Genomic DNA, 27086 nt, shown 5'->3' with positions numbered 1-27086 from the left:
AACGTCAATGCAACGAAATACAGCTGAATATTTTGTTAAAAATTAATTTGTTCACTTTAGCTAAGGTTATTTACTGTTACTTAGAAATAATTATGTTACGTCGAGGGTTATATAATTTTTATATCCAATAATCAAACATTTAGCCTTAAATAAACGATTTCTTACCTCATACAAACTGCTCGAGACGAAAAGAAAATAAACACAACAAAATCCAAGTTGTGTAAACATAAGCATTATATTTACAGCATACCTGAAAAATTAATGTCAAAAATGTTATGTAAAATCATAAATACTTTAAAGTTAAAAAATTCTTGTTATCACTTCAATAAAATAATCTTAATACATTAACAAAAAAAATTGGATGTCGTGAATTATGCGCAAAATAAAAAACGGTTCATTTTTAATAACTTTTGATCTAGTAGTCGGAATGCAGAAAAAGTGACATTAACATGAAGGAAACCTAACTTTCGACAGTTTTCCAGACTCAACTTTTGGGATTACATTGGCAAAAATGCAGCTATCTCTTACCCATAATCTGACGGTCAAAATCTGAATCCACCAAACAAAGAAAAAAGTGCGTTTATTAAGCGAAAGTGCAGGGTATTCAGAGGTAGACTGACTGACTTCATAATTTAAGTTCTCGATGACAAAGATTTTAGAATTAGAAAAAAAACTGCTTGTTTATTGTGGAAACCTTTAAAACCATGTGTACAGATTGCTTGGAATTTAGTTTTGAAGAGTTGGCGTTTTAATATATACTAACGTAAAGCTAACGTGTTTTATATACTAGTAAATAAGTATTTAATATTTATAGTGGTAGATACTCCACAAAAGAATGCTCAATAAAATATACAAAACTTAATAATCTGATACCATTCTCTCCGTTTACGTTTGCATTTTAGTACAAAAACGGATCGTTTGGTCATGAAGCTTTAGTTAATGGCTTACTGGCTTTAGTTACTAATTTCTAAAACTTTTGCATAAAATTAAAGAGTTTTCACAATAAACATACCGTTTGTCCTATACCTCTGTCATCCTTTTTTTCGGAGATTTTTAATTTAAGTTATCACAATGTATGAGTTTAAACTGCCCTACTATGAATAATGACAATTTTCGAACCAAAAATTTAATAACTAAAATGTAAGTGATAAAAGTATTTAGTTTTTTAATTTGAACACAGTGCATTGCTTAAAGCGAATTAGAGTTTGATTACCATTTTCACGACAAAAATTATATACACTTTTTAAAAAAACTAAATAGTGTTATCAAATTAGTGTTAAAAAAGTCAAAGTTAAGCGTTTTTTCTAACATATGAATACAAAATGTAATATCTGCAATTTGAAATCCGTATATGTTGTTGGTATCACAATTAAATTGCTAAACTTTGTTTTACTTTTAAAAAAAATTATAAAATTTTGCAACCTATCTTTAATTTTTGCAAAGAATGTATCGAAACTAGTTATGATATAATAATGCGTTAAAACGTTCAGACATGGTTTCCGATGTCCAAGAGAGCAAGTTAATTTTAAAATGTAATCAGCTAACTTAGTATAGAAGTAAAAGAGTTCTCTCTTTTTTTTTAAATACACAAAGTAGAAAATGTAATACAATGAAAATATATAATTAACATGTTTTACCGTACCACTTTTAAATTAAAAATTTTATTTATTATATTTAATAAAAAACTATCAGTTTGTTATATTGTGTGTCACTAAAAAGTAATTCAAGTGAGTGTCTAGTTTTGCGGCACTTATTGTGAAAGAAACAGGGCTCGAAAAGCCTCCCGTCCTCGGCGGTCAAAAATTCCCCGCGGACGGCCATTTTCCCGGTAATGTTCGTGATACATTTTCAATTTTTGTTATCTTTCTAGAGTCTAGCGCAGTGATTCTCAACCACTGTGCCGCGGCACTTTTGTGTGACGCCAAATTCTTGAAATGTGCCGCCAAATATTAGAAATGATACAATAAAAATTATAAAGCTTTTTCTTATTACGAGTAAAGCTTAAATTAAAAAGAAAAGTGTGTGTATATATACTGTTATATATAGACTTTTTACATAATTTTTCCTCGCTTTAACCGCGTGAACATCTTTGTCGGCGATAGACTTGTTTCTGACCATCTTAAAGTAAGAAGGAAGTATTTAAATTGTCTTTGACAATTTAAAAAAAAAATTTAAAATAAGTAGGAAATTTAATGACTATTAAAATTATTAATTAACAAAAGAAAGCAATATAAATATTAATTTTCAAACGGAAATAAAAGCTAATCATTAAATTATAAAAAAAAAATTAACAAAGGATGTAACAAAAAAATAAGCTAGCAATTAATAATTAGCAAACAAGAAATCGCAAAAAAAAATTATAATTATTGTAAAAAAAAAACTAACATCTAATAACTATAGAAAACAAGCTAGCAATTAATAACTAGAAAAAAAATAACTGTTACTAACTATTAAAAAATTAATCGAAATAAATAATTAATCCCTTAATAAACGTGCTTTTGTAGTAAATATTATTTTATTTCACATTCAAAATTATTATCACAAACAATTTAAACACAGTGTATTTTAGGGAAGTAAACAACTTTTAAACTAATTTTTTTAATTGTGTGCCGTAAAATTTCGAAATCGATAAAAGTGTGCCGCCACGAAAAAAAGGTTGAGAATCACTGGTCTAGCGCCTCACTTCAAAAATGACCCTCTAATCTAGAAATACTGCGTATGGTGGAATTGATGTTTTCTCTGTCTGGGAGTACTGTAGCGGTGGAAAGCGGCTTTTCAGCAATGAACTTCCAAAAAAAACACATTACGTACTGGTCTTAAACAAGAAGCGTTAAACGCAATTATGAACATCTACCTAAATGCAAATCCCCTTTCAGATTTCTGAGCAGAAACCTCTGTAAATCACTGGCTTGATTGTGGAACTGGCAAACGTCATATTTGATTCATTTAAAAAATGCAGTACCCTCGAATAAATTGACATTCCAGATAACTTGACTTTAGTAATTTAAATTATTTCATAAAATAAATATTAGGTTACTGTTAGTAACCTAGTATTTCTCTTATTACTGTATAATGTAATCATAGTATTTGTAATCCTAGTAACTACTAATTCATTGTGCAATTTATATAAATATGTGTAATAAAGAGGAGAAAATTATGTTTTTATTTATTTAAAAGATACGGGTTAGTTTCAAATGAGGGCGGTTACATTGTTGGACATGCCGTCCTCGGGGACGGGTAAAATTTCTGAGTTTTTTCGAGCCCTGGAAGGAAAAATAGTTGAGATTTAGGGGTTCCTAATGAGACTGGCGCTGAAAACACCGAGTAAATCTTTTTGAGTGGTTGTTCATTAAAGTATCATTCGTGATTTTTACTTACCATTACTCCTAAATAATTCAAAGGCTTATGTGATACGCCATTTTTTTTACAGCTTAGTCTGTTAAAAAGTTATCGAAAATCCGCCAATTTTAGTTTACATGTCTCTACAAGTGTTGGCAGATTAGGGGTTTCTCCTCCTAAATTTAGGGGGATTTTTTATCTTCAGTGGATATTTTAGGGTAATTTGTTTTAGGGTATTTGTGAATTTTACTAGTTTCATTTTGGTTACGTTCTAATATCAAATTTTATAACTGAATGTGTGAGATGGTAATACGAAAATCAATGTGTTAAACCAAAACAAAAATATTCAGCTTTAATTTTAGAACGTAACCCCTTTGTTGAATGTAAATGTAGTAAGTTATTACTTCGCTCGATTCTCGACTAAGTTTACTTACCTCGACTCTTGTTTCAGCTTTATTAAGTATTCCGTTTTCAAATGCAGCTGTGGAGAGATGTTTCTCCATATTAAATATTATTAAAGACAAATTGAGAAGTTACATGTCTATAACAACAGCTGATGCTATTTTGCGCGTTCCATATGAACTTTCTAATGGCTGTCAAAATTTTGTACCTACTTCTTCTAGGTTAAAAATGTTTAACAGCGAAAACATATAAAAATCAGAAATTATTGACGAAAATATGTTGGATATTTTATCAGAAATTTAAGCATAATGTTAGAACTAAAATATTAAAAAGACTATATCGTTGATAATAAAATAGTTACGAAAAAATATGCGAGTCGAAAAGCATTGAATAAAATATCTTGAATATTTTAGTCGAAATTAAAGATAATGTAATGATTGATATAAAAAAAAAAGATTAATTTGTTCAATCAAACATTAAAAAGTATTAAAGCAATATTTTCTATACATTATTTAACTTCTGTGCAATTTTTTAATACTTATACATTAAGTTAAAAATTTTGGGTTTCTTTTTTATTTTTAAAAAAAACTATTTAGGGGATTTTACAGCGCTATCTGGGGGTGAACGGCTATCGGCACCTGGCAACACTGGTCTCTACTGTTGTTAACGATATTTTGTCGAATCCGGAGCAGTTTGCATGTACTCATATGTGGTGGTTATTTTAGCATCAGCCCCGCCAGGAGCTCTAACTAATTTCAGTTTACCAGAGATGCCAACTTGCTCCGGACAGAAAATAAATATTTCAAAGTGGTAGTTTATCAATTGTGATTTTTCGTTTAATAAATTCAATTTAGTAGATTTTTATCCACCACTATTTCTAAATAATTCGTTGACTTATATATTCGCCACTTTAGAGATTTTATGACTTGCTATACCTTTTAAAAAGTAAGCAAAAATAGTCAAATATTTGCAAAATTTACTATGAAGTTATTTACCGTTTTTTAAATTAGTTTGGCGTGTCCGGAGCAGTTGGCATCTCTGGTTTACATGTCAGGGTTGAGAGGTTATATATACCAAGATGGAGAAAAGCAAAAACTGGTACGAAAGGCTTTTTTTTTTCGAGAAACGTTTAATTTCTGTAATTACCGAATTTTATTTTCTTACAATTATAGCATATATATGAGACTACTTCGTTCTTGAGAAAAAATAGATATTGATAAATAATTTGAATAAGAGAATAGATTTAACTCCTCCCGAAAATAAATTAAAACTGAAATGGTTTAACTACCAGCTTTTCCAATTTTACCATCACCACGAATAAAGACTGGTAGAAACTTAATTAAATTTTATTCATTTATTATTTAATCAGCTAAACGTAACTTCCACCAACATTACAAATTACTCATATTCAATGCAAAAACAGTCTTTGCTTTCACTTTCAATACTTAACTGATAAAAATTATATCTCAATTTTTATTAAATATTGAATTTTATTATCGTTTTAATCTTAATTTCAAAGTATATTTTATGCTTATTTCGAAGATTTATTTTCATGAGAAAGAAATGTTGAATTAATTTTTATATAAAAAAGTTTTAGATTTTAAAAATGCAGAAAAGCTTATTATTTTTTACTTATTTATTCTAGTTTAATTTAATGCAAGGAATTATCGTCAGTATAGCCTTTTAAAAAAACTTCTGATCCCAGCAAAAATTTTTATTCAGTCTTTCAAAAAAAAACTATTTTAAAAGAAGAAAAAAGAAATTAGCATGTTCCAGTATAACTTTTTCTTAATTGCGTTAAGCTATGTTATAAGTGTACCGAAATCAAGCTTATACATTCATTTAGTTCTATATAACTGAAAGAGGAATTAAATTTTATAAATTGATATAAAAAAATTGTTTTTTGTTATAGTGAAATTATTTACTAAAAGAATAAAAGTGCTGAGAAAAGATATCAACATTACTTTTTATTTAATAAATAATAAAAATTTTGCAGTAGAATTTCTTTTCATTTTGCATATTTTTTTTATTATTTCTTTTGCTCCAGTGAAACAAAAACGTCAAGTTAATGATATTAACTGAAATTATGTGGCTAAATTAAATTACATCAACTGAAATTTCGAGTATAATCAGATAGATTGTGGTGATGATGATGATGGATAGATATATTTCAATAGATTAGAACTTTGGAAGTTTTGATTCGTTTTCTGTGAAGCCGACTGCTTAACCTGAGATTTTATTCTTCTATTTTAAAAATAAATTTCTTTAAAAATGTATAATCCATTTTACAGGGTTCCCGCGGGCCTTTAAAATTTTAAAGAGTGATAATAAAAATAAAACAAATGTCGATATTTTAATTTCCGTGATCGAACACTAAAAAATGTTTTCCATCGAAAGTATATATGCATGAAAATTCGACATTCCTAATTCATTTAACGATAATGAGTGTTATATTAAAATAAAAAATATATTATTATTATTATTATTATAGCTTATTATAGCATTAACCTAAATTTTCTACCACTACTAAAATTTTTCAAGGACCGCTGTGACCCTGTTTTACTATTTTAAAACTCTTTTTTGCAAGCATTAACAAATAGTTTGCAGAAAAGAGAAGAGGAAAAACTAACAATAACTATACTTTAAAAATACAATATTGTAGAAAGAGGAATTAAAATTTATAAATTAAAAATGAAAATAATTTCTAACTATAGCGAAATTCTTATTTACTTAAAGAATAATATCAAGAATAGGTATGGCATTAATGTATGTTTAAATATTTATGCATAGTTAAAAAAATAATAAATATAATTACGCATTAGTATATAATTACGTAAAAGAGAAAATCCTTCAACTCTAGTAATTTTTTTTTTTAAAATGCAAAACTAAATTACATAATCTGAATTTTTGAGCATTAGCAAGTAGACTTTAACGATGATAGACAAATATTTTTTTTTTCAATAGACTGGATTTATAAAAACACTGATTTGTTTTAATGCAATAAAATCAACTACTCAATATCTAAATGTAAACTATTTCTATCCTATCTGCCACCGATTTCAATTAAGTAATTGGGTTGCAATGGAGTATTATTTTAACTTAAAAATATGTGGTATAAAATAATATTTCATATGAAATTAACCATTATTGATTTAACCGGTTAACGCCCAGCGTCATATATGTAGGACAGTTCCTTTTTTCAAAGACATTCATACTGGTGGGAAACTTTTTTCAGTATTTTCATTTATCTGGGTGAATTAAAGGATTCTCAGATACCACAATGATTTAGTTATTTCTGATTAGATCTTGAATTCTTAGGAACATATACTTTTCGATCTATCAAAGACTTTTTGAACGCCTTAACAGTAGAAAAACCAATTAATTTCGATAATATATTATACCACTTTTTCCATAAAACTACTTTTTGTATCATTTCAATTTATAACTTCGGGACAAAACGGGTTAAGCCGGAGAAAAGCGTTTATTCGCTGTACATAAAATAAATACAAAAATTAAAAAGAATTTTGTAAATTTACTACCACTTAAAATATAAAAAGATGATGTACTAGAAAAAAATATGTATTAGTGACATTTCTGGCTATCTATCAGACGCTGTTTTTTCTAAAAGATTTAACTAGTAAATAATTTCAACTATCCCTTCTCCTCAAATCAAAGTCCCCTGTCTGTGCACCCGAGAAGCCCGAAAGGGGGGAGGCGAGGCAGGCAGGTGCCGAGATTACCTCTATTCTGTAAATACCTGTATATATCTCATTCTATCCTCATTGTACTCATTATATTGTCTTTACCTATTTGCTTGCTTTAAATTTTGTACACCCCTCTGATTGGAGCTACGGCTTTGTACCATATCTATCACCGAGATGAATGAGTTGGGGCCCCTGACGGGGCCGAAACTTAGATAAATAAGTCACATAGGCATAATTAGTTCTGGCACTATCTTTATCATTCATGATTTTAAGGAGATGGGTTTGTACGCTGTGTGAAGTCTCGACACAGAACAGCCCGAGAAGGCAAAATTTTGATGAAAAAACTTATGAAAATAAGTTAGGATGCATCGTTCAAATTGGAGGAGCTAGCGGGATCACACAGGCCATACAGTTCCCCCATACCTGTGATAGCTGAGCTCACACATTCGACTCTTCTTTAGCCAGTAACAACAGCTTGCGACAAAGCTCATGATTGCAGACACCGAAACTACTACGCTTTTTGTAAAAAAATTTGTAGGTATGATAGATAGAATTTTTGGTAATTTTGACAACCTCTTAAAAGCCTCACCACAAAGAAGCTGGAAAAAAGTGGCCTCGCATATGTACTCTTAAATCATTTATAAGAATTGATGTGGAAATAGGTTAAAACAAATAAATAATATTAAATTATAACATAAACTTGGCAACCACTAAATTAACAAAAAGCGTAGCACGTTGGCAGCCCTGTACTGCTCCTCCTACATCAAGAAAAGTCTTTTATGAAGAAGAAAAGTCAAGTAATCCTGAGAGTCACGCTTCTTCACTTTTAACTCCCTCTTTTCATTTTCTTTTCTCTCAGATCCATATGCAAATTGCATCAAGATCTCGACATCATTATGGAGAGGCAGGGCTGCCAACTTTCTTTTCTTTGTTGTAAAAAATTATTCTATAGGTAGCTAGGTATATGTTTTAATGCATTATTTTTTATTCATTTAAACTTAGTCTAAACACCACTACATATAAATGAGAAAAGTCACATGCAACGTCACTTCATTCTAGTTCCATCGTGGGGAGGCATTTGAAATATTGACAAAACTAACAAAAATTCTGAAAGTTTTGGTTTTTAAATGTATACCACTTTACTGTAAATTTCGCAAAAAGCGTAGTGGTTGGCAGGCCTGGAAAGGTAAAAGCCTCCTACTGGGGCCTAAAAGCCAACTACTAGACTGTGACTCTTTCAGCTATGTTTAAAACAACCTTGTTTCTTTATTCACTACAAAGATAAAAAGAAAATGCTGCAGCAATTGATAAAAAGTTATTTACCTCGCAATAGGAGCTAAAAACCGCAGGCTTGGTGGTCCAAAGCGGAATGCCTGTTCTGCAGTTGTGGAATAATCTAGAGCTGTCGCTCCCAATCTAGAAATATTATCATAAAATTTACATTAAATCTATAAAAAACAGAAATGCATAACAACTCGATTTTTCGCATTTTAAAGATTATAATTTTGCAATTCAAAAAGTTTAACAATGCGTAATTGAATAAAATGAAATTAGCTAACATATTTATTTGTTGCAAAAATAATTTTGTTTAATTTTAGTAATTTCAATAATTAACTTATTTAATTAAATCGAACTTATATAGGCTGTACTTTTAACAGCAACATATTATTATAAGTAAGCTACCGGTCTGGTACTTATCAGGAAAATATAAAATACTGGTAATAAAAACATTCTATTTGTTTCTTTTTATTCAGAAGAAATAAAACTATTCGTAACTATAACTAGTTATCAATACGCTGAATGCCACGCTAATTTTACATGGCTTGCCCGTCTGGCCAAACAGTAAAACAAACTAACTTTGCAAATTTGATAGATTTTGTTAGTTTTTTAAAAGGTTTAGCGTCACATATCCATACCTGCCAACTTTTACGCATTTGGCGTAGAATTTTATTTCTATATTTAAAGTGGTAGTAAAATGAATGCTTTCTATATATTCCTTCCATTTATAAACTTTATTTAAAATCTTTTTGACCACCACTATTTTTGAAAAATTTAATCATATATATTGATATAAAATACTGTCGCGTCAGTCCACATAAGATGAATCCAAATGCAGCATATGTGTCAGCCTAGAATTGTAATTTAAATTCGAATTTACTACCACTGGGGAAAACCATCCCCGTACCTGCCAACTTTTAATCCTTTCCATTATCATTTTTCCCAGTGGTATTAAAACTTCAATTTTAAGCAAACAAATACGTTGTATTTGAGAAACCTTAAGTTGACAACCATGATTGTAACGTATATTAATATATGTGCTTAGTTTTTGTAAGAACAGTGGTGATCAAAATCATTTGAAAATTAAGTTTATAAAAGAAAAAATAGTATATATTTACTACCACTTAAAAATAAAATCTTCCGGAAAATCCGAAAGAGTTGGCAGATATGCATCCCCGAAAGGATTAAAAGTTGGCAGGTATGCATATCTGAAACAAGTGGTGAATTATATAAACCTACAAATTGTTTAGAAAGAGTGGTGGATAAAAATCTACCAAATTGAGTTTATTAAACCAAGAATAAACTACCACATGAAACTATTTATTGGCTGTCCAGAGCAAGTTGGCATCTCTGTGTATATAAATAAAACTATTTTTGTGTGTTCTATATTGCATTAATTTCTTCAAATCGTTTTAGTAACGATAATATTATGAAAAAATTAAAAATTTACTCGAATTATGTGTTTTTAATAATCTTGGCTTCGTCGGTCACCGGTGACCCCCGTGGAGCTATGAACAAACTCAGTGCCGCCAGTCACCCCCATGTCATTCAACGTGCTAATAGTTTTTAAGTAAATTTACTTGTAAGAAAGTTTATAATCTGTAAGTTGTTTTGAGAAAAAAATGGTAATCAGGGTAGTTTATATTTCCCTAATAAAAATATAAAATATTCTTACTACCAGTATTTTATTTTCTCCGGACAAGTAGCGGCTCCGTGAATAACTTCAATCTAAAAATCATTAATTTTTCTTACTTTATTGCTATAACTCTGCTACTGATGACTAACAGATGCATACAGTGACAACAAATTGCGCCTAAGATAGGTATACCAAAGCTACCTAGCTATAAAAAGAAATATATTAGTAAGGGAAGAAGTTAGAGAAGGAAAGGAGAATTAATTTTCCTTGTGATTTCCCAAAAATAATAAAAGTGAAGAAAAATTTACATCATAAAACGTATATGACCCTTTTCAAAATTTAAAAAGAAATTTCTCTCTCACACATAGCAAACATAATTAGTCCACAGATTCATTAATAAAGTCACGGGCAGAATTCTGAAATACTTATTGCGAAAATTATTAAAACAAATACGTGCGCTAAACCAAGAAAATTTGCACCTGTTTTGATCATTAGTTTACTACCACTTTAACATTTCTGGCGGACTAGTTTCTAGTAAAATGAGCAAATTTTTACATGTTCGCAGGGATGTCACTGGTGACTAAAAATGTAATGAGAAGTGATTAATAAGGAGCAAAAGCCTATTAAAATAGCAGGGAAGTCAACTGCATCGATTGCTGCAAAAGTTTTTGCACGTTAAAAAATTACAGGACAATTAAATTTACAAATTTGATAGATTTTGCTACATTTTTAGTATGTTACGCGCGACAAGTCTTATTAATAAGATGAATGATAAAAGCCTACGAATTGCTTAGAAAAATTAGTGGATAAAAATCGGCTAAATTGAATTTATTAAACCAAGAATCACAATTAATAAACTACCACTTGAAAATATTTATTCCCGGTGCGGGCGTCCGGCACAAGTTAGCATCTCTGTCTATATAAATAAAATTATTTTTGTGTGTTCTATATTGCATTAATTTCTTCAAACCAGTTTAGTAACTATAATAATATTAAAAATTTACTCGAATTATGTGTTTCTAATAATCTTGGCTTCGCTGGTCATCGGTGACCCCCGTGGGGCTACGAGCAAACTCAGTGCCGCTCACTGGTGACCCCCATGGCATTCAAAGTGTTCATAAATTTGCAGCGAGTTAAATAGTTCATCTTGTAGAATAAGGATAATTACGGCTACTTTTTATATGTGCTACCTTGAGATAACTGCTATAAAGTTACATTTAATAAAAAATTTTGATATGTAGTAACGGAAAAGTTATTTAAAAGGAAGAATACTAAACTAAACGTATCTAAAATTTCATTACCATTAAAATTGATTTTAAAAAAAAGTGAATATGTTGACATTTCTGAATTAGATAAAAACTAGGTACTTATTCTAATATACTCGTTTTCTTTTGAAGTTGAAGAAAATTACAAATAATTACTCGTTTAAAAAATATGAATAATTTACAATGGTGGTAGTTACAATTGAATAATTAAACAAACTAAATTTATTTAAAAAAAGAATTGATTTTCTACCACTTCTACATTATTAGCCGTTTGTGGTATCTTTGCAGTTAGAGTAATCATGGTATCATAGATACCGTTGTGCATCATTGTAACATGCATGTAACAATTAAAAATCAAGTAACATGCATGAATCTGCAGAGAGATGTTTGTAGTTCAAATAACCCGATATTTTTAAAGCAATTATTTTTACAAAAATTATTTTTACTACTTTCGCCACCAATTATTTGCATTATTTTCATGAACTAACATCTTCATATTATTTATTCAAGGCTTCCAGTGGTCAAATAAAATAAATTAAATAATGTCAGAATTTTCATTAAAAATGTTTTTCTTGTGTGTGTTTTAAAAAATTATCCCAAAACTTTTAAAACACCTCAATAACTGAAATTCATGTATAGAAAACTGACATCAAGGCAAAGAAAAATCTCTAAATTTAAGTTGTTTCGAAATCTGAAAATTTCTACTCGTTTACCACCACTTAAGTATCATTTTGGTGAGCTCTGGCATCTACTTGTTAATTGTAACTACCAATGATCAACAATAACAGATGTCAAACATACGAGCTTAACCCATATAATATATGAAACTTCTCCGTTTTTACTGCTACTTAAAATGGTAATAAATTTCATGCTTTCAGAAGTTTCAGACTTCTTCGAGGACAGAGTAGGAAATACATTTATGAATGACATTGAGTGAGAAAAATCAAAGCTATGACTTTCTGTAAAAGTATAACACTAAAACAAAAAAGCATTTTCGATTTTTTTCCACTCAATATCATTAATTAATGTACTTCATTCACCGACCTGAACTTCTGGGAGAGTTTTTACATAGTTAAAAAAGAATTATTGTTAATGACCTTACTGCTGTACTATGTTTCTCGAATATTTGGATAACATTAATTATTTGGTAACTTTATAAGTCAATTTAATATTGTTCCTTTTTAACTGTATATTCAACACACTTAGTGTGACGTAACCTATGCTGAATCATACAATCTCTGTTTTGCTATTCTTGTCATACTGATCAAGGTGTACTTCTGGAACAAGATTTCAACCTTTATGCACTTGTTCGTTAATGTCAATCTGTATAATAAGCAACAAGATCATTAAGTTAAGAAGAGAATTTCGTAACAATTACGATTTATAAATAGTATTTAGATAAATTACGATTTACTATAGTAATTTATAAATAGTACTTAAACATACCGTGAGTCCAGCATTTGAAACAGCAATTGGCATTGCCAGAATACCAGTGCCTATGTTGCCTTTTAACAAATGCATAAGTGTTGCAAAACTCCTGAAATACAAGATTAATTGTATTAATATATTAGAACTTTTCAATGTTGTAATATATTTACATATATATATATATATAATATATATATATATATATATATATATATATATATATATATATATATATATATATATATATATATATATATATATATATATATATATATATATATATATATATATATATATATATATATGTATATATATATATATATATGTATATATATATATATATATACTTTCTATCCTGACAGACTGACTTTTAAATTAATTTCCCTATTAATGATTTTTTTAATTTTTTTAAATTTTTTATTTTTATATTTTTTTATTTATTTATTTTTTTTATTTTTTTATTTTTTTAAGACTGCTAATTTATTCAATCCGTTAAACATTTTTATTATTATTTCAATTTTATTACCTTTTTACTAATTGTTTCTCATAGATGGCAGCACTAATATTTTACCTAAACATTTTTTCTTCTTCTTCGATCAAATGTTTTTTTAATTTTATTATATTCGATTCAAGCTATAAGCAATATTTTACATCTTCGCGATTTTTGTTAACTGTTTTATTATTGTACTTTTAAACCTAAACCGCGTTTTAATTCACGCCGGTAAGTTTGATTTCCTATTACATTTTTCTTTTATTTCATGATTTTTTTCAAAATAAGGTTTTTTGCGATATCGACACATATAAAGAATAATTTTTATCTTAGGATAATTATTCTTTATTCAGAAATATCGCATTATTTATGGCAATTAGATGTGTCTTGACAACGACTATTTGCTTATACCATTCTTGTTTATCTACCATTTAGTTTTTTATTTTTATTTTATTCATGTTTTTCATGTTAATTTGTGTATATATATATATATATATATATATATATATATACGTATGATAAAAATAATACGATACAATTATTAATAGTTCCGATAAAAATAACGCATAATTTACTATAGGAATAACAATAATATTAAGAAGGTACTTAAAAACTAAACGAAAAGAAGTTAAGCTTATGTTTAGGAAGTTAGCTACGAAACCGAAGGAGTGAAATAGATGCGAGTGTTTTACTTTTTTCTGCTCGCCTGAAAAAATTGAATTTTTGAACTTAGGTCGTTTTTCGCGTCTAGTCCTTATATGTAGTAAAATTTGACGTCCATTTCATAAAAGTCTCTATATTGTTTGATTTGTGGATTTAAGCGGCAGTTTGGTCCACTAGAAGAGATATGTAGTCATGATCCTTAATAACTTCGCACATTTCCCACAGCTCTTAGAAAATTTAATAGTGGTAGTAGACTCACGTTCACGGTAGCAGGAACTTGTTTATTTAAAGATAACTTAAAACGTTTAAAGGCCTAGCTGATAGATGTTTTCATACGCATATACTTTTTTTACTGAATAAGATATAGTAAAGGTCCCAAAGATCGACTATTTTTACATTAATACTATTTTTTTTTTAATTATCGAGGGAACACTGCCTTTTAATTTATCGAAATGAGAGAAAAATGAAAGAAAAAAAAATATTTTGATTCCCTTACGAAGTTCGTCCGGTGTGTTTCACCTGTTGAATTGATGCAATACTGACAACACTTCCTAAGCGATCTGAGTGTGCATCTTTATTACGACGGGCCATGGGAGATGCTTCTGCTAAATAACTTAATAATGTCACATCTTTCTGAAAAAGAAAGATACGGTTAATACATAGAAATATAAAAAGTGAATCAACTATTGCAAATTAGAATTCGTTTTTTATTGAGATTTGAATCTCGGCTATAGCTAAGTATATTCGAATATTACTTCCCAGATCCCATTAATCACAGAGTCGATGCCAAATATTCCCATTAGCAGACAGATTATGAGTTAATAGTATCCATGCTATCGAGCTCACAGTGGGAGAATTTCACGCTTTTCCACGCCAAGCAACGCAAATATGGGTTTGTTCATTCAAAATTTTTTCCACTGATATGAGTTTGTCTCGTAGCCTGAATAAGGAATTCACTTGTCTTTTGGTTGAGTTAAAAATTACAAAGCTATGTAGTTTAAAGGCCTGTTTACACTGTCTGAGTTCTTGAAACCGAGAACTTGGAGGAATTTCTATCTACAAGAAATTGGATGATTCGTCGACACTGGTTCTTGAATGTCCCTTATTGGTCGGAGGAAAAACCTACAAATGCGCATTGTTCATATTCAACATTATAAAATCATACTTACGTGCTTTAAAAGTTACTAAATAAATTCAAATAAAATCATAATAACACTGATAGAACCAAACAAATAAATTATTTGGATTAAAATTATATGAAAACTCTCAGCAAAATAATCTAATCCAATGCCTGCTTAGTGATGTCACAAAACGTTAGAAGCTGATTGGTTAAGGGGGGAAAAGATTGGATGGAAAGTAAAACATGCTCTACTATCATCCAAGGACTTGCACCACGATATTGGATGATCGTTAATGCAATACAAGCTCCAAAAAAAAAAGACATTTCTATCTATTTCAATCAATCTTCGTCCAAGACCTTGGGTCGTGTAAACAGGCCTTTAAATTGATGAACGAAAACCCTAAACGTGTTCAGCTTCTCACAGCTGATATAATCAACAATATTGCATCGGCTATTCTAGAAGTGGCATCCCTGGAAACAGGCATTAATTGTTTACCCTTTTCTGTCCATCATTGGCTTGACTGATAAATTCTAGGTACTGCCCAGGAGGAGTACTCAGATTAAACCAGCTGTTCTTAACCTATGGGTCGCAACCCAAAATTGGGTCGCGCTGAGTCGAACCAGAAAAGTTAGTAATACACCAAATAATAAGTAATACCAACACCTCCTAGAAGAAGTCATTGTGGTTTACTCAGCCTAATTTTGACCTTTGTTTGGGTCGCGACGTGAACATATTTCTCAAATTTGGGTCGCGGCTTAAAAAGGTTAATAACCACTGGATTAAACGACTACCTCTCGATTCTTTAGTGGCCATTTAAATGTATGACCTTTGAATTACACAGCAAAGTCTACCCAACTTGTTTTAAGTGTGAAGAGTTTTTAACTCCTTGGAGCGTATATCCTCTTGATCGTTTGGGTTTTAACGTTTAAAGGGTTTTCTTCACATCCAGTTTTAGTGCTTGATTTTGCTAGATCACGTGAATTGTTGGATCCGATCGAGATGGAATAGATCGTGAGGGAATGATAGCACCAATGATAAATAATAATCGTTAATTATAATGTTTCAAATTATTTCCCGCACGATCGTGTTATTCGAAAAGAATAAGCACGAGGCATTTGGCCATAATTAAAGTTAGAATTCGTGACCAGTTTGTATCCAAAATTTATGCAACGAAATTTCATATAAATCGGGCAATTATGGGAATTTTATTTATGGGCAAAGATAAATTCTAAATGCGTGTCATTGCTTCTTAATGATGAATAACAAATAGCCCTGAAGGAAGAGCCTTTGAACCTTAATCGTTTCGTCCGCCAAATGAATTTAAGTGGGAAGGTAGTAGGTTTGAAACTCACCACAAGTTTGGAAGTACCTTGTGCTGTATTTCTCTAATTTGTGCAATATATTCTTCAATGTTTCGTGTGTATATAAATCGTTATTTGTATAGAGCGCATTAGAACACAAAGAATATTCTTTAAAATTTTATGTATTAGTGTTTGCAAAACGGACTGAATATGATATCCACCATTGTCTGCCACCATCTGGATGAATCGCATATTCAATTGTTAAATGTCGAGAAATGTTACGCATGGGGCATGCTATGCTTTCCGTAAGTTCAGAGATAGATGTGATAGGATTGTAGTAGACCAAAACTTTCAAATATATTCACAGACAAATGTTGCAAGAATAAGCATCTGGGTGATCACAGGCAATAGTGAAACGCGTTATCTAGAGGCAATTTCTAAATGGAGACACAATAGTTTTTTAACAGTGACTATAGTTAGTCACTATATTGATGTTTTTATAAACCATTTTGTTTCTTTCAAAAAATTAATTGATGAAAATAACTGTATTTTATCATATAAGACAAAATGTTTTTATGCCAAAATTCATGTATAAATAATACAAAATAGAAAAAAATAGGAATGAAAAATCGAAAAATTTATAAAAATTGGCAATTAGAGTAATTTTTTTAACTAGTGCGTGCTTATTTGAAATGGAAATTTCTCAAACTTTAAATGGCGCTTTCTGAAAATATTGTTTTACTGACGCAATAAAATTCCTCAATTTCCATCCGATTCCCTTAAAACCATTACACCACATACACAACTAATGGATCTTTCTAGAAAATAAGGAAATTTCATAGTTATGGGTCAATATTCATTTGTAAAAAAGTAGCAAGAAAAAAATGTTTGTTTTTAATAATAAAACAGCATTCTTAGATTTCTAGAACACATCTACCATAGAATTTTATGTTTCTGTATTTTGAGTCTGGCGTACTAATAAAGCTGATCAAACAAACAATTTCTTAAATAAATATTAACTATTTGTAAGAAATTTACTACAATCAGAAGAAGGAAGCAGAAATTTAGTATTTGCTAACAACAGAATTTTTACGACAAAATAAAATTATGTAATAAATCTACTCACTCACCTGTAATAGGTGACGGTAATAAGTGTTCATATATTGTATTATCGTTAAAGATTTGACAAGTATTATGACATTAATGTCAAATAAATCATTTCACTGTTATGTCAGCAGAATTCCGTTATTTTCTAATCATAGAAATAATAATTGCGTGTCATGATAAGTTTTATTACACCCTCCTCCCTATTACGCGTCTTTTCTAAACTGCTGTTTGTAGAAAATGCAACACCATGAAGGAATCATCAGAATCAAATGAAATTCGCAGCAAATGTCAATTATAGGATATTATGCAAATTAATAAAGTTTCAGAGCCATCGCGCGTGCGTGGCGCGCGCAGCGCCCTCTGAATTGATGCTGAAAGCGTATAAATAAAGTGCTGTAGCGGGACGTTGAAAATAGTCTATGATTATTTGTTAGTGGCAAACGTTTAGTGAGACCTGAGTATGCCTCCACGACGGAAGAATAAGAAATTCAAGCAACTTACGGAGTTTGAACGAGGGAGGATAATCGGCCTTCGAGAAGGAGGATTTTCCTATCGCGCAATAGCAGCTCGTATGCAGCGGAACAGTTCCACAGTGATGCGAGTTTGGAAGCAGTGAACCGACGAGCACCGAACAACTCGAAAAACAGGCACTGGACGACAGAAGGTGACGTCAGAGCGCGATGATCGACACCTGCTCCGCATGGCGGTGAATGATCGCACAGCTTCCTCCAGGCAGCTGGCAGCACATTGGTCTACTGCTACAGGTGTACAATTGTCGGCTTCGTCAATTCGTCGTCGTCTGCTGCGCCGTGGATTGCGTGCAAGGGTGCCATTATACAGGATTCCCCTCACGGCGGATCATCGACGGCTGCGTCGGCAGTGGGCTCTTGAGCACAGAGACTGGCGAGCTGATTGGCACCAAGTTGTCTTTTCAGATGAATCACGCTTCAATTTGTGGACCCATGATGGCCGTGTTCGTGTTAGACGTTATGCCGGTCAACGCTGCCTTCCTGAGTGTATTATTGAACGACATAGTGGTCGAACACCCGGAGTTATGGTCTGGGGTGCGATTTCGTATCATGGACGATCCAATTTGATACGAATTGAGGGTAATCTCAATAGCAACAGATACGTCCGTGAAGTGCTACAGCCCGAAGTCGTTTCTTTCCTTCAAGGCATCCCTGGAGCTATCTTTCAGCAGGATAATGCACACCCACATGTTGCGCGGACTGTTAGAGACTTCTGTTCAGCACAACGCATGCAACTTCTTCCTTGGCCTGCTTATTCGCCGGATATGTCGCCTATTGAGCACGTGTGGGATATGGTTGGTCGGCGTCTCACTCGTGATCCGCGTCCTGCAGTTTCCAAAGACGAACTTTGGTTGCGCATACAAGCGATATGGAATTCTCTTCCTCAAGCAGATATTCAACATCTGTTTGACTCCATGCCACGTCGTATAGCAGCACTTATTGCAGCGCGTGGTGGCTGCACCAAATACTGATTTCGGACGCTTAATTTGTTTCTTTTGTTTTGAAAATTTCATCATTTATTTGTATCAGTACAAGTCGTTTCTGCATTAAATTTCATTTGATTCTGATGATTCTTTCATGGTGTTGCATTTTCTACAAACAGCAGTTTATAATATGAGATTAGTTACCAACATTTGCAATTATTTTTTTAATAGTAATAAAATTGCAATCTCAATAATAATTGCGAATACAATTATTTTCAGTTTTATGATAAACAGCATAAGACGATTATAAAGTCCTTAAATTGCATACTTAAATTATTTATCTATATTGGTAATCGAAGCTATTTCAACTCGAATTCACTACATGAAGTACAAAAACATACATTTTACTATCAATTTGAAAATAATAAAAAAAATAGTGCGTGGAGTCACTCCGCGCTGAAGAAGTTAAACTTCGTAACCTGCGACATTAATTGTAGAAGAATCAGCAGTCGTAGATGGATCATTAGTTCTATTCAACGACTCTTTTTCCTGCTCCGCTTGCTTCTGTGCTCTGTAATAACGGTAATATTGTGAATTTTTCCCTCGTAGACCTCTTGAACCAGTGGAAGTGCTTGTGGTTGCCTCATCGTCACGCCATGGAAAATGTATTTGTTGTTGTAGTTCATTTACGTCGCACTAGAGCTGCTCAATAGGCTATTGGCGACTGTCTGGGAAACATCCTTGAGGATGATCCGAAGACATGCCATCACAATTTTGATCCTCTGCAGAGGGGATGACACCCCTGTTTCGGTAGCCCGAAGACCTGCTCGCGAAGTCGAGAACTTTACGGTAGAACAATTTAAGGAGGACCCATACCGCACACCCTGTGTCCCTACGCAGACTGATCCAAGTGGTCACCCACCCGCACACTGAACGCAGCCAGTGATGCTTGACTTCGGTGATCTGCTGGGAGCCGTGTCTTAACGATCAGTCCACTGCGGGACGAAAATGGATTTGTATTAATAATGTATGTGAATGCCTCATAATGTAATTTCAGAAGAGAAAACCTAACAATCAATTGATATTCACAAGAGACGTACCTTGACATAACCTTAAATCCGTCGCATTGTCCGTGGGATTGTTTTCACTCATTTTTTACAATTGTTATCCACTAAGTTTGAAAATCAAAAATACTACCCTATTAAATTGTATGTGTATCAAAACAAACTAAAAAATATTTATAGGAAAACAATACTTTTATTATTTTTATGCTAGTGAGAACCAAAACAATATGGAAATGAATGAGGGAAAACTGTATCCTACCACGTGATTTCCCGGCCAATAAAAATGTAGCGTTAAACGTTTAACGCAACCTTGTTGGAAGTCGCATAAGAAGTATCACTTCAACAAGAATATTCTCCGATTAAATCGGAAAGGTTGGCAGCTTGGTTCAATCATTTCATAGCTTGTGAACTTTCAAACGAAAAAGTTTTCTATTTGTTGAAAGCGAATCAACAACCAAACATGTTTGATTTCAGAAAAGTTTGTGTTTATTGCCTTTGTCACCATCTTATTTCTTCAAAATAAATACTAACTGTGAAAGTTTTGTGAATACTAATAATGAAACAACCACTTTTTCTGTCAATGAAAAGAGGAGTTTTTTTTAAAAAAAAAGAAGAAAAAAGACGTTTATTAACAATTACCAATATGCGAAAAGACTCGTGAACTTTACGCATTTGAACAGGAGAGTTATTTTGAAAATTAATAGTGAAATTTATGCTTGACCCTTCTATCATTGACTAAATACATTTGTTTAGCACTTTCCGTTGTCACGTAGCCAGTCTTGAACCACTAATTCAACAAATGTTACAAACGGCCAGAAATATAGAACTAATTTTTTGATATTTTAGTTTATATCCGTCGTTGAACAACCGACCCAATTTTTGGGTTTACAACTAATAATGTTCAACTCCGTTGGCTTGTTATTTAGAATCCAATCCAGAAGACAAGAAATTTTCCGGACCACGAAAACCTCCCACGGTTAGCACGACGCAAGGGGACTCTAACCCATGATTTGTCTAACCCTGAGGATATTTTACGTCAGCTCTGTGGACGGTGCAAGCAGGACGAGGAATTCGCATCGACCAGCCGTCGCTGAGATTTAATTGAAGGCGAACGCTCCACCCCCTGTTGACGTAACTCACTCGAACCATTATGTTTCTTTTCTAGAGAGGGAAAACCCGATTAAAAGGTCAAACATTGTTAAGCGAAAGCGTATCTGCCAATCTACACGAGACCGGGATACACCAAGAAGGACTGAATGATACTTAATGGAACTCATCCCAACATAACTTATCTAATACTTTATAAGTAGTATTTAAAGAAAAAACTGGTAAATTTATTCTGAGACATTAATTGTTTTTTTTTTAAATTAATTAAAAAAAATAATGAATTTAAATTGAAAGACTCATTTATAGACAACTTTTTACTCCAACGTTTTGCTGGATACGACTTTTCATAGAAATAAATAAAGTTTTTGATTCTCTTTCATTTTAATGGGACTTCCTCATTTTAGAGATATTATTAAACACCTTCTGAGAATGCGACTTATCCAGAAAAAAAAAGTATTATAAACATTTAATGTTTATCATTTTTCTCGGGGAAAGTCAACTAATTATTGGTACCACTACAAATCAACAGTTACATCTTTCGTTAATGTACTTTGTTAATACAATTTGTTTATTTGCTTGTTACGATAATGTTGAAATATACAGTACATATTAAAATATACAGAAAATATTAAAATACACCGTAAATATTTAAACTCTTAATAAGTAGAGGGTGTCATATTACTCTTCTTTACTTATAAAAAGTTGAAATGAGATGTTCTAACTACCAGTTATTTCGCTTAGCTGAATAATTCTTAGTCCTAAAATTTGGTCATAAAGGACTTACGAAAAACAATTTTAACCAATTTATGCCGATAGATTAGCATTCAGAGATCGGTAAGTATTAATTTTTTTTGGGATTAATTGTAAACTGATACAACCAAATATCGGTTACAGAAACCGATTTCGAGCATTTTGTACAGAAGTACGAAATACGTAATAATTTTTATTTAGATCATAAATAAAAGTGGGTATTTGAAAATTAAATAAAATTTCCGTTGCTTCTGTTGGAGCTAAATATCTATATTGAATTTTTAAGCTTATCTTTGTTTTTAATTCTCTTAAATTGTAGACTTACAAATAATTTTGGTTGTAAAATAAAACGAAATCATCTATGCGAATACTAACAACGATTTCGGATTCGCGGAGATGGTTTTAGCAAGATTCATAAAACAATAAGTTGTCTGATTCGTATAAACATCGACAGTTGAGTTGTTTTACAAAGTTAATTTTTATAAAAGTAAACACTTCGTCTATAATTTTTTCCTCTTTTTTTGACTTACGGCTAACCATGCCATGGTCATTTTTGTCTTAACTATTTTTTAACAAAAATTTTTTATAACTAATATCATCTTTTAAAATTGACTTCCATCTTGTATGAATCATTATTTTTAACTTTTGAATGAAATCCGGCTTTGACACGCGTATTTCGGAAAATGAATTTTTTTCCACCTTAAGTTTTATCCACCAATTACTTAAAAATTTTAGTCTTTTTCTCTATTTTTTAAAAAAAGCGAACTAGATTCACTCACTAATCCCCGTTCTATCTTCGTATCAATCATTCTTATTTATCAAATAATTTTTTTTACCTTTTTTGAAAAATAAAGAAATACTTGAATTTCGGATTACAGAATGCGCGATACAGTAAAAAGTGTTGAATGACAATATATTTTACTAGTTAACAAGAAACGACCGTCTTGCAGTGTAGAACAATAAAAGCGAGTCTTTTAAAAAATGCTTTATTTAATTAAATAAAAAAAATCAGAAATCAAAATGCAGTTCAATATATTTTTTTATTCAGCATTAAAGAGGCAAGTCAGAAGCAATCACGTCTCCTTTAATATTAATCATTCGATAATAATTAGCACAGATTCAGCTAGAGAATTGTGAGTGTAGAAAGCTATTTCTTCCCCTATTTCAACAAAATTTTCCTATTATTCTTTAACTGTCTACTTTCTTAATTTTTCAAGTTTATTTTTCATCAATCCCCACAAACTCTCTGTGGTACTGAGATCATGGGATGAAGCAGGTCACTTTAAAATTTTTATTCCATTATCATCAAGCCATTTTGTAGTTTGTCTTGAAGTGTGAGGATTTGTATTATTTTGTTGTAAAGGAAACGTTTCCATATGCTGGTCTCGTCTGGTCAGGTCAGTAAACGTGTTCAGTAGTTAGTCATAGCTGCGAACTTGTACGGCCGTTGAAAAATAATTTTCTTAGTGTTAGCGTTTTTGGCGTATAAAATCTTGAAATGTAAGGTTTCAAAATTTTTTTTTAAAACTATCACGACGAATCCGTAATTTAAAAAAATATGTCAATGAGATATATTTGTTGGATAATTATGCTTACGGACGTAGTAATAGTTTTATTTCTAAAATATTCTCACAAACTTAATTGTTGTTTTATTACCACTTTGTAAACATCTCTTTCAACGACCCATCTTTAATATACAAAATAAAATGGTGACAAAGATCACCAAAACGCAAAATTTAATATGCCTCAATTTTTTTTAACTTTATACTGTACATTACATAGCAGTTCGAACTAGAAACAAGCTTTTATCTCAACTGAGCCTTTTATATTTTATTTCACAACAGTCGTTAATCAGCCGACCCAATTTAGGCTCCTGACTACGAATGTTTGACTCCGTATGTAATTCTGCGTACCCAATCCAGAAGACGAGGGAACTCCTGGATCAAATCTTGGGAGAAATTTTGTTTTCGTGGAGACTTTTCGATAGAAATAACTCACATTTACGTTAGCTGGTGAGGAAAACCTTCTACGGTTAGCCAGACGGCAGGGAGACTGTTACCCATGATTCGTGAACCACTGAGGATATTTCACGTCAGCACTGTGGCCGGTGCAAGCCGAATGCGGATTCGTATCGACCAGTCATTGCCGGGATTCGTACCCGGTTCACCTCATTGGAAGGCGAACACTCTGTTCCCTGAGCCATTACGGCTCTCCTTTTATATTTTTTAAAATTTTGATGCAAATGCTAAAAATTATTTTTGGCAACATGTTTCAGTTTCTAATTTTCTTATTATAATTACTAAAAGCTACATCTCCCCCCCCCCCCACGTTCACTGCTGCTCACGGCGCCCAATGATTCTTTCGCAATAATTGTTATTTCCTAGTCTAAAACAGTTTTTTTTTTCTGAAAAAGTTGAAATTTCTTAGTAAAAATATATGTATTCCATGATAAATTCTGTTCGTTTAACGATTGTGCCTCTATCTCGTGAGTCCAATGTTCATTTAAAAATTTGACATTGTGCGATTCTTTTACTCTTATGCTTCCATTAAGATATATCAGTGAACATAAATAATTTTGCTTAGAGATCATTTTTCTAGGTAACGTTTGCAGTCGGTAGATTGTTATATGGTACAGATTGTTAGGTATTGTTAAGGTAGATTGTTATAGCGAATTAGGTGAAATCACAACCGTAATCTTATGTTTTTGCTTACCGAACAGGTTGATATATTAAATACCATTGGAGCATGCATCACATTGTGCATGAGCTGATCCTTTCTACATCATTTTACAATCTCTCTTACTGTAATTCTCTTACTGTACAACCTTTTGCCCTCGATATCCTTTCTGAGTAAAATCCTTCTCTTAAACTCAACTTTTTTATACCTTAGTAATGGGTGACCACATTTTTTTATGAATTTCAGAAAATTTCTAAAATTATTAAAACAGTTAATTAAAGTGCAGAAGGTTAATGCAATTTCTACAAAAATAAATAATTATAAAACGGTTAATAAGCTTAGACATACATCCAAATAATTTTATCCTAAAATGTAGCGTAATAAGGTATAAAATCATTGATTCATGTTATGGTAACGGAGCAATTCTTTTTGCCTTTAATTCTTTTAATGTAGAAATGAATAAAGACTTAAAACGTACTAATAGCAGAGTAGAATAAGAAAAATAAATAATACAGGTTTTCCTTAAATTTGCGTTACAAAAATATTTTACCGGAAAACAATACCTTTATACCCTATGACTTTTATTAATTTTATGCTGATGATATTAAAAAATATATGGAAATCAATGCAGGAAAACTGGTTCCCACAATGTGATTTTTCAGCCAGTGAAAATTTATCGACAATAATGGAAGACTGGGACACCATTATTTGATTTTATAGTTACATAAATTTTTATTAATTTTGACTTCAAATAAATCACGAATGTACAAAATAAGGATTAATTTACAATTAAAGAAAGTAAGAACAGAAGAGGTTAAATATTTCGACACCAATCAATAAGTAGTTATTATTTAAGGTAAAAAAAAGTGGAGAAAAACTAAAAAAAGCACAAAAAAATGCTATAACGTTCGAAAAAGAAAAACTCTCGTTATGTTCAGAGATAAAAATTACCCTTTTTAGCACGTTAAACTTCAGTTTCGTAATTGCATTTCTACGGCCTGCACATCGGTCCGCATGGTATTTTTTTACTTCAAATTTAACAGTCAATTCATGAATCTTTTATCGACAGCAATTTTCTTATTTAATCTTTTTTTCTGTCGAGTACATTTTTCAACACACTATGGTAATTTCTAGTTTCTAAGTCGAACCGTTTTTGCTCCACAAAGCGTAAATCGGAACGGAAATTTAGCCTAAAGCGGAATCATCCCTGAGTATGATCCGATGACATGCCATCACAATCTCGATCCTCTGCAGAGGAGAAGGCTCCTCCGCTTTGGTAGCCCGACGACCAGTTCGTAAGGCTGAGCACTTTACGGTAGAACAGTTTAACGAGGATGGATACCGCACACTCTCGATCCCTTCGGAGCCGGATCAAATCTGTCACTAACCTCTACATTGACAGCAGCCAGACATGATTGACTTCCGTAATCTACTGGGAACCGTGTCTTACGATCAGTCTACTGTGTTATATATTTGCCATGAAGTTAAGCGGCAGAGCCTTTTCAAAGGTAAAAGCAGGAGAAACACAATACAGAGATCTGAACTTGCTCAGGACAGCAAATATATATTTTCAAGTGGTAGTTTATCAATTGTGATTCTTGATTTAATAAATTCAATTTAGTAGATTCTTATCCACCACTATTTCTAAATAATTCGTAGGCTTATATAATTCACCAGTTTACAGTAGGTAAATCAAGCCATATTTTTAAAAAGCAAGCAAAAATGTTCAAATATTCGCAAAATTTACTTTGTAGTTCTTTACTGTTTTTTTTTTAATTATTTTGACTTGTCCGGAGCAGTTGGCATCTCTGAAATATCTAAAGTAATATAATTAGAAATATAATAAGAATATAAAGTAATAATATCTAAAAATAATATAAGTAAAAATAAGTCTGTCAAATTAGCTATGCCCTAATTTACTTTTTATTTTTTACTATCCTGATTCAGATTCCGTACGACTCGTCTGTCCCGAAAAGGTGAAAACTGAACAATATTTTGAGAAAATACCACATTTTACCAAATATGAATACGTTACGTTCTGATTAGTTGAAACATTCTAATAAGTCAGTCCTGTACTTCACAGTAAAAAATCATCTTGAGAAAAAAAAAGAAAAGAAAAAGGATGTTAATTAGATTCTTTGTGTTGTCACTTACCTCCGTTAACGGAATCTGGGATTCTCTTCGCTTATCCAAATTCTCAAGGGTTTTTGACAACTCCAAAGTTTCCGACATCTCCTATTCGATTCAGAAATACGAATGCCATGTTTCAGTAACATACTTACAAACAATTAGATAAAATATA

The 27086-nt window shown here is 31.4% G+C and overlaps 1 protein-coding gene across 2 annotated transcripts in view; it reads right to left on the bottom strand.

Annotated features, from left to right (window-relative positions):
* LOC107438172 (proton-coupled amino acid transporter 1) overlaps nucleotides 1-27086 on the bottom strand; it is a 48922-nt gene extending 21836 nt beyond the window's left edge. Inside the window, exons 1-6 of one of the 2 annotated variants that reach the window (XM_087160688.1) lie at nucleotides 26939-27086; nucleotides 14702-14838; nucleotides 13071-13161; nucleotides 10476-10564; nucleotides 8769-8861; nucleotides 166-250 (exon numbers count right to left, since the gene is read on the bottom strand). In XM_087160688.1, the coding sequence (XP_087016814.1) occupies nucleotides 166-250; nucleotides 8769-8861; nucleotides 10476-10564; nucleotides 13071-13161; nucleotides 14702-14838; nucleotides 26939-27016 (573 nt within the window). In that variant the 5' untranslated portion in view covers nucleotides 27017-27086. The remainder of the gene's footprint in view (nucleotides 1-165; nucleotides 251-8768; nucleotides 8862-10475; nucleotides 10565-13070; nucleotides 13162-14701; nucleotides 14839-26938) is intronic. The other variant, XM_087160689.1, reaches the window with a different exon arrangement.

Source organism: Parasteatoda tepidariorum, chromosome 4 (assembly GCF_982258835.1).
Source record: "Parasteatoda tepidariorum strain Cologne lab strain chromosome 4, Ptep-v5.0, whole genome shotgun sequence".
NCBI lineage: Eukaryota > Metazoa > Arthropoda > Arachnida > Araneae > Theridiidae > Parasteatoda > Parasteatoda tepidariorum.
This window is presented reverse-complemented; position numbering and strand designations above follow the sequence as displayed.